The sequence below is a fragment of the Saccostrea cucullata genome, unplaced genomic scaffold (genome assembly GCF_032062105.1).
Source record: "Saccostrea cucullata isolate Sc308-1 unplaced genomic scaffold, CSIRO_AGI_Scuc_v1 ctg2303, whole genome shotgun sequence".
In the NCBI taxonomy this organism is placed as follows: domain Eukaryota; kingdom Metazoa; phylum Mollusca; class Bivalvia; order Ostreida; family Ostreidae; genus Saccostrea; species Saccostrea cuccullata.
The window spans coordinates 70,547-79,179 of record NW_026919281.1 but is presented as its reverse complement, the minus strand read 5'-3'; the positions used below and the strand labels follow the sequence as shown (position 1 = coordinate 79,179).

At 36.9% G+C, this 8,633-nt stretch overlaps 1 protein-coding gene and 1 long non-coding RNA gene across 2 annotated transcripts in view; one reads left to right on the top strand and one right to left on the bottom strand.

Moving 5' to 3' along the window:
- Positions 1-1,267: 1,267 nt before the first annotated feature.
- Positions 1,268-2,521, bottom strand: LOC134228882 (uncharacterized). Its single transcript, XR_009984097.1, has 3 exons — positions 2,408-2,521; positions 1,949-2,055; positions 1,268-1,771 (listed from the first exon to the last, which is right to left on the bottom strand). It is a non-coding gene; the product is annotated as an uncharacterized LOC134228882 (long non-coding RNA).
- Positions 2,522-3,205: 684 nt separating this feature from the next.
- The window catches only part of LOC134228902 (deleted in malignant brain tumors 1 protein-like), a 69,189-nt gene continuing 63,761 nt past the window's right edge, over positions 3,206-8,633 (top strand). Inside the window, exons 1-2 of the mRNA XM_062710604.1 lie at positions 3,206-3,467; positions 5,731-5,828. Of these exons, the coding sequence (XP_062566588.1) occupies positions 3,206-3,467; positions 5,731-5,828 (360 nt within the window). The remainder of the gene's footprint in view (positions 3,468-5,730; positions 5,829-8,633) is intronic.

Here is an 8,633-nt window from a genome sequence, read left to right as displayed (position 1 = left end):
ATCTGAAAATACATATGATCTTAAGTTTCGTTTTTTTTGGTCTAACCTACACATAAATGAACAAAAAGAAACAGTAACTCGAGTAATACAAACCAAGTCTGTTGTTTCTTAAATTGTAATGAATACCTTGTTTTTCTTTTCTACCTTGTTGGATCTTTCCAGCAAGCTCAGAAAACCGAGGCAACCTTGGATATGTTTTCTAAGCTTGCTAGCTGGAAGATGCCGTGTTTCACTTCAAAATTGAAATTACAGTAAAATACAGAATGCTCAAAGAGCAGTTAGAAGTTGATCCATTGTCGACTTGTAGCCTACTTTTTGATTCACCATTCTGAACTGTGACACTCTCCATCCCCCAAACCTAAACCCCCCAGTGTGCCAATGTGCCTTCCTATTAATAGTTATTCGATTCTGAAAATTAAAGAAATGGTTCAGATATCTCCTCTTGTATTTTATTTTGCTACAGCGCTAGCTCACAAATCTTTTTAAAAAGATAAGCTTAATATGGTTTCATTTTGGATTTTGTTCACCAAATCAGTTGTAGAAATACAGCTGTCAATATGTACTTTATTTATATCAACATGTAGTTTATTGATGTCAACATGCGGTTTATTGATGTCAATTGGCGAGTTATATTTTAAAATGCTACTACTGTTTTTATGAATTTAGTGCGGGTATTAGAGGATTCCATAAGAATTTTAGAACTGCTTGTCAAATTTCTTCATAGTAAAGGTCTAATATCCACGCCTTTGCAAATGAAGGATATGGAGATAACGAACAGTATACAATATCAAAGTCCATAAACAATACAAAATAGGAGCAGAACAAACAGAGCCCTGTAAAAGATCTGAGGCGGGATCAGGTGTATTGGAGGAGTGAGCATCCCCTTCCGACCGGTCAGACTCACCGTGCGCTTCCTGTCATGATCGGGAAATAACGGAAGAATCCGTCGTCAGTACAGTGTGTAAATAATTGACTAACAATTAGTATGAAAAACGTCGGTATATCAAAAACGTCAAAATATGAATTAATTACGTCTAACCACGGATGATATTAGCTAGGTTAATTCGTCAGCTTAGCGAGTGACTTTTATTTTGATTCCCGCACGTTGACACCAATTACACGAGGCTTATCTAATTTGATTACCCACACAACCTCTTCGATCTTACTGTTCTTTTAAATATCCATCTGTCTTCTTTATACGTACCGTACTCTTCTTTGTTGAATCAGGCATAATCATATTTTACATAAGGGAACAGGCAAAATTTATCACAATTATGGGACCGGTACAAACAGGCTTGGGACAATTAGTTTTTTCATTGCAGAAAACCATGGGACAAAAACATTTTTAGCATTAAGTATAACCATGGGACACAAACATTTTTTCAATGAGTTACACTACTGAAGGCTGTTCAAAGTTAATTCTATGTTTAACGTCACATCCAAAGTTCAAAACCTACGAGGGAGGGAGGAAAAAAATAAAATTTTTAAACAATTGTGAATTTATTCAAATTAACCTATTCAGTACATTACAAACACTATAATTGAATAATAAGAGTATTGGATATGACAGCTAAGTCTAATTTCTAAGCAGAGTTTTTCCCTTAGTATGTAAATGGGTTGAGTCCTTTTGTAAGCAAACAATATAGACTAAATTTGCAGGAAAGTGGCTTTTAACTTGGCCTTGTTTGTCCTTTGGATTTATATTGCCACATGGTACCCTGCACTAGGCTGTAGGGAAATGCTTCTTCTTGTGGGAATAGTTGTACAATATCTACAATTAAAATTTATGATGACAATATTTAATACAGTACATTCTTATATTGAAATATCTTGAAATTTAATTATGCTGTATTTTTACTTATAGTACTGGATTACAAGCATTTAGTTTTGAAAGTGCTTTACTAATATTTGGACCATACATGTACATGTAGCTGTTAGATTATCTTACCTTGAATTCCAAACACATGACAATTTGATTCTTCACTTCTTGGAATAGCCCAATCACTTTCCTTACTCTCCTTCATTCGAAAGGCCCCATCTTCTGTAAGCTTCTCTCTGCTCAAATGGAAATGACTAGTATTATCCTTCCCAAAAATTGTAGCTAATTGTATATGAATACTACATTTATGAAGAAATTTATCTTACTGTTCCTTTAAATTTTTAAAGAAATATTTTAAGATGAAGTTAATTTTAAAATTTAAATGATGCATCTCAATGTATATTATAAAATCTTGGTTTTTGACACACTTTGTAAAGTTTGGATATTCTCCAAAATTCGATGAAAATTTCAGGCAAAATAATCACGAACTGATCTGAGAGTCTGTGATTCGAAGACTGACAAAAAAAAAATCAACAAACTGGAGTTTAGCATTAACTTCTTTCATAACATCATCTATTTTCTACTTACATTTATGATCTCATTCTGTTTAATTAATTAGTCTTCTTTCAATAAGACACCAACAACATTTACTCAATAATGACAATATTGAAGCCCATTTTTCTGTCAGTACGGGAAGCAGAATTATGTCGCTAAATGTAGAACCAAACCGGAACGGATATACGAAATTCTGAATTGTTTCAATTGTTTTTTTTTTTGTTGTTTTTTTTTTTTTAAAGTCTGTTTGTTTTTGTTTGGCACATGAAATAGCACATGTAACATAAGATTGGCACTTAGAAACATAAGTTGGCACATAAATAAATAAGACAATATAGGTGTTTTAAGAAGTTAATAGTATAAAACCTAATTTTCAGATATTGATCGCATTTTGAAAAGACGGATTTCTCCTTAACATACGCGTGCGGATGACGTTAAACATAGAATTTATTTTAAACAGCTTAACCCAAGAGAGAAATTCATTATATTTAAAAATATATATATTCTTTTTTTCCAGAAAAAGGTCGTATCTTCAAAAGTCAAATGAAAGATTCAAATAGCAAAATAATTCTTCAAATTAAGGCAGATTAATTTGCCCTTATACCAAATTAATCTCATTTAATTGACGGAAGCACATTATGATATGTTAGAACTGTTAATTGAACGAATTGGCTAAAATTCAAAAGCCGTCTTGGTACGAGTTAATAAGTTAGTATCACTTCCTCTTCCGCCATTCAGCTACAAAGCGAGGCAAACTAGATCAACATAACAAATTATTTTAAAAAATATCAGAAGTAATCGTATCAATCTTCACAACCCAACCGACCAGCAATGCCTCCAGTGCGAGCGAAGATCACTACACGGTCCAGGAAGGAGCGTAATCGAAACTTTGTGTCGCCAGGCAGAGGGCGAGGGAGACGACCTAACCATGCCAATCGTTCTTTCCACGAGGAGGACCCCTCAAACACTACAGCCCGTCCAAGGGGAAGCCTGCCCCAGAACACCACACCAACGCACACAGCCACAGCAACGGTGGCGGATTCCACCCATGATGCAAATCGGATCGAGTCGGATACGTTGAGCAACACGTCGGGTGAGTCGAATACCTTGATTCTCCCCACAGTAAATGCTTTATCGTACAATACAAACAATGACGAATTAGAGGGGCCCCCATTTAGCATTTCAGACTATCAACCGGCTCAGACCCCCAGCTGTATAGACCCTATCAGCGCCCACGTCCCCCTAAAAAAATTAAACAAAAGATTTGGGAGGGAAAATTTATTGATCTATCAACATTATTAAAATCGGCGCGGGAAATTTCAGACCACTTAGACACACAAGGCCAAATACAAATACGTAATGGCACAATGTGCCTTGTTAAGCATAAACCCCGCAACTTTTTGTCAATTGACAAATGGACATCGGCCTTCCTCATCTTCACAAGTATTATGTTAGAAAAATACAGAACACGAGCCCAAGAATTCTTGAAATATATGAGGGATATAAGAATGGCCGCTGATAGATCTGGGAATGGTTGGTCCACCTATGACGAACAATTTAGGCTGCGCAAAGTTTCTGACCCACAATCATCTTGGGGCATTATAAACTCGGAACTCTGGTTGATCCATGTTACCAACAACTAAACCACACAGGTCCAAGAAGAGCCCACGTCCCCCCCACAAAATTTCTACTCCCATGATGAACAGTTCAACATTACAGAAGCTAAGAAAAATGTTAATTCAACAACAAATCGTTACTGTTATGATTTTAATTCAGGCAAGACATGTAAATTTTACCCAAATTGCAGGTTTATCCACTCGTGCAATTCATGTGGCAGATCGCACCCCTCAATCAAATGCAGGAATAGCCCAATTGAACAGTGGTAGTATATATATATATGTATATATAAGATAGACAAGAAACGCAAAGAATTCAAAATGAATATATCAAAATCGTGTCACAGAACCGGGAGGGGGGGGGGTTATTTCTCACGAAAACATATTCGTCACCAATACAGACTTGGGGAAATTGGACAGAACCTACCTGTCTGAATAAGTTAATAAGTGGATTGTGGTTCAGGGGAAGGGGAAAGTATCCCCTAATGTAAAGTAATGGAGGAACATCATATCGATGTCTGTGGCGGGTCCGGGGGGATAAGTGGGAGGGTTGTTGAACATATCTGGCTCGTTGTTTCCCTGCCCAGCCAGCATTTAAGTTGGTGGGCACATTGTTGGGTAGACAGGTTGTCTACAAAGTATCCAACTATGGCAATGTTTAATGAAAGTAAAGTAAAAAGTCAAGTGACAAGTTTTTCGATTGGGGTCGTAGCCAAGTCTGCAGGCCTGGGGCCCCCTCCACCTCTTGTAACAGGAGGGGAGGCTTAGTACTGGAGTACTTGGGTGTTAAAGTACTGATGACCAGTAGCAATCACCGGAAGCAGGGTATACAGATGTGCTCGCAACTCTCCCGGGCCCAAATGTCTAGTACATAAATTTGGGATCCCAGGCACCTGTGACCAACACAGGGCCACTGGTTTTGCCCGGTACTCTTTAGTCGGTATGCCAGCTGTCCTTCCTGGACCCTAATTCTTATTGTACATTTATGCAATGCGGCCATTTAACGCCAACTCTCCCTCTTTGTCCATCACAGTTATGAACTACAAAAAATTGTACATGCTTTTCCAAGTCTTAAATAAATTTAAAGAAAACCATACAGTTGTTGTCTATTGCAAAGTTAACATCAAGGAAAGGGCATAGTCCCCCTATGAGCACAAAGAATCAAGTAGCAATGCATGTCAGGACCCGCAGGGCAGTGATCGCCTGACTGTTCAATTAAGGCAGATTAATTTGCCCTTATACCAAATTAATCTCATTTAATTGACGGAAGCACATTATGATATGTTAGAACTGTTAATTGAACGAATTGGCTAAAATTCAAAAGCCGTCTTGGTACGAGTTAATAAGTTAGTATCACTTCCTCTTCCGCCATTCAGCTACAAAGCGAGGCAAACTAGATCAACATAACAAATTATTACCCACCCACCCAGCCCCTTCTGATAGATTTAATTTAATACTTTTGTGAAATCACATCCTGGAGTGTGTTTGGGTTCTCGTGGTTTGGGAAAAAACTGGTGGTGGACATGGGTTGATGGGTCTCTCAAAGCCCGGAAAACAGCAGAAATTAAACCTCTCAAAGATTGGTTCTTTCACAGTATTAAATAAGCATGTTCCATTACACAATCCCATAAACCCACCAACAATGAACAGAATTATCCATCATTAGACAATGCAACCATTGGCTAATGAAAATAACACCAAATTGCAGTAATCTGCTGTCAGATTTTTTGCATTTTTCAGATATCCAGCAACAAATACGACCAACGGAATCCAGCTCCCAGGAATTGAGGTTGAGGAATGGCAGCCAATCTGATGTCAAGCACAAGCCAGTTCAAAAAGTGACTTAAGACTGTGATTAAACTAGCTTAAAAGTGACAGTAATTAACATGTCTATCTCATAGTGTAATTTAACAGCCAAATTACATACAACCCTTTAATAAAATCTTTGTCGCATTGTATTAAAGGGGGGCGGGTCCGGGGGGATAAGTGGGAGGGTTGTTGAACATATCTGGCTCGTTGTTTCCCTGCCCAGCCAGCATTTAAGTTGGTGGGCACATTGTTGGGTAGACAGGTTGTCTACAAAGTATCCAACTATGGCAATGTTTAATGAAAGTAAAGTAAAAAGTCAAGTGACAAGTTTTTCGATTGGGGTCGTAGCCAAGTCTGCAGGCCTGGGGCCCCCTCCACCTCTTGTAACAGGAGGGGAGGCTTAGTACTGGAGTACTTGGGTGTTAAAGTACTGATGACCAGTAGCAATCACCGGAAGCAGGGTATACAGATGTGCTCGCAACTCTCCCGGGCCCAAATGTCTAGTACATAAATTTGGGATCCCAGGCACCTGTGACCAACACAGGGCCACTGGTTTTGCCCGGTACTCTTTAGTCGGTATGCCAGCTGTCCTTCCTGGACCCTAATTCTTATTGTACATTTATGCAATGCGGCCATTTAACGCCAACTCTCCCTCTTTGTCCATCACAGTTATGAACTACAAAAAATTGTACATGCTTTTCCAAGTCTTAAATAAATTTAAAGAAAACCATACAGTTGTTGTCTATTGCAAAGTTAACATCAAGGAAAGGGCATAGTCCCCCTATGAGCACAAAGAATCAAGTAGCAATGCATGTCAGGACCCGCAGGGCAGTGATCGCCTGACTGTTCAATTAATGAATACTAATTACAAAGTATAGAAATAAACGAACAAAAAAAATATCGATATATCTGTAATCTGAAAGACTCTTAGTTTTGTAACAATTATTTCACCAACACTAAGATGTTACCATGGGACAGTAACATTTTTTTTAGTCTTAAGGCATGGGACGGATGTTTTTTTTCAAATAAAAGGCCATGTGACACATACTTTTTTAAAATGAGATTTTGTTTTGTACTGGTCCCATCATTGTGATAAATTTTGCCTGGTCCCTAACTTAGTTACAGTCTGATACCCGCCTTTTTGTTCTAAAGTGTCATCTGTTTGTTAACCTTTGCTTGTAATGCTTACTGATCTTGTTTTATATGTACTGTGCCGTTACACGGCTTATATGAATATATATTTGTAAACTGTTATGTGTTTTTTCGGTTTTTGTCCATATGAAATGGTTTAGTCTACCGTTTATATCCGAATACTACTCGTGTTACTATTTAGTTTTTCTCGTGGCTCTTCTGCCGCACTGCCTTTTTTCTATCATGTTTAAAGATTTGAGAACCACAACAGACATTTATCGTTTTATCATCTTGACGTCATCTGAATAAAATCTGAAATGATGATTTAGGCGTCATATGTACGGCCTACTTTGTGCCAGCTTTATGCTTACCTTTTCTTGTGATGTTTTGTTTGACGTGTGTTATAGGTACTTTTTTCTCCTCTTTTTTCGGGGATCAGACATTATCATAATTTACGTAACTTACAATCAACGCTTGTGGGTCTAATCCCCATCTTGCGTTAAATTGTTTACAATTATACCGTCATTTAAAGATCTCTATGAAATGTATTATTTGATTTATACAACCAAGAAAAAAAGCTGCAGTGAGCTTGCCTAGCATTTGAAGACATACCCGTAAATATATTAAGGTCAGCATGCAAGATAATTAAGGAGATAAAACCAACTCAAATATCTCTCATTTTGATAAATTGGTTATTTTCTTGCATATTGGCATAATAATCTTGCATGTTGACATAAATAATTTGCATGTCTACACAATTATCTTGCATGTTGACATATGTGAATATATAAACCAGTCACATATGAAAATAATTCTGATCACAGGAGTCTGAAGTTTAAATCGTACCCCCCCCCACACCAATACTCCACCCTCGACTTAAAAAAAACACCAGGATTACTTTAACGTAATTTTTTTTGGTTGGGGGATGAACAAATAGGTCTTGGTTTGACCAAGACTTTTGTGACTAATTTGTTTGTGCTATTTATTCAAGTTAAAAAAATCTGACTGCTTGACAACATGGGCCGTGCATGGCACTTTTTACACCTTGACAGCTCATCCTCGATTCTAAACCACAAAATCGAAAGTTACGATAAAAACCTCAGACTCCTGTGTTCTGATGCATTTTGCTTGTATGATGTCAGATAACGACGCAAGTACATTAACATATACTCAAATATTTGCACCTATCTTCATACGTATTGAAGATAGGTACAATTGAATTAAAGATATGTACAGTTGAATTCATGATAGGTTCAATTGATTTGAAGATAGGCGTAAATAATTATACCTATCTCTAAATAATTATACCTAGGTACATATGAATTAAACCTATCTTTAAGAGAGTTACATCTATCTTTAATTCAATTGAAAATTGGTTCAATTGAATTATACCTATCTATAATTCATTTGAAAATAGGTATAATTAATTTTATGATGGGTACAATTGATTTGAAGATAGGTTCAACTAGTACATATCTAAAAATAGATAGGTACAATTTAATTATACCAAGGTGCAATTCGTTTTGTGTTATAAAAAAAATGAACGCTGCCTTGGAGATAATATTGAACATGAAGGAAAACGAACAGAGCCTACAGAGTGGCGATAACGAGGATAAAGAAGAAATACAGTTAAATTCAAAATGTACAAAAAGCATCATATACCAGTACTTATTAAAATACACATGTATATCATGTATGTATAT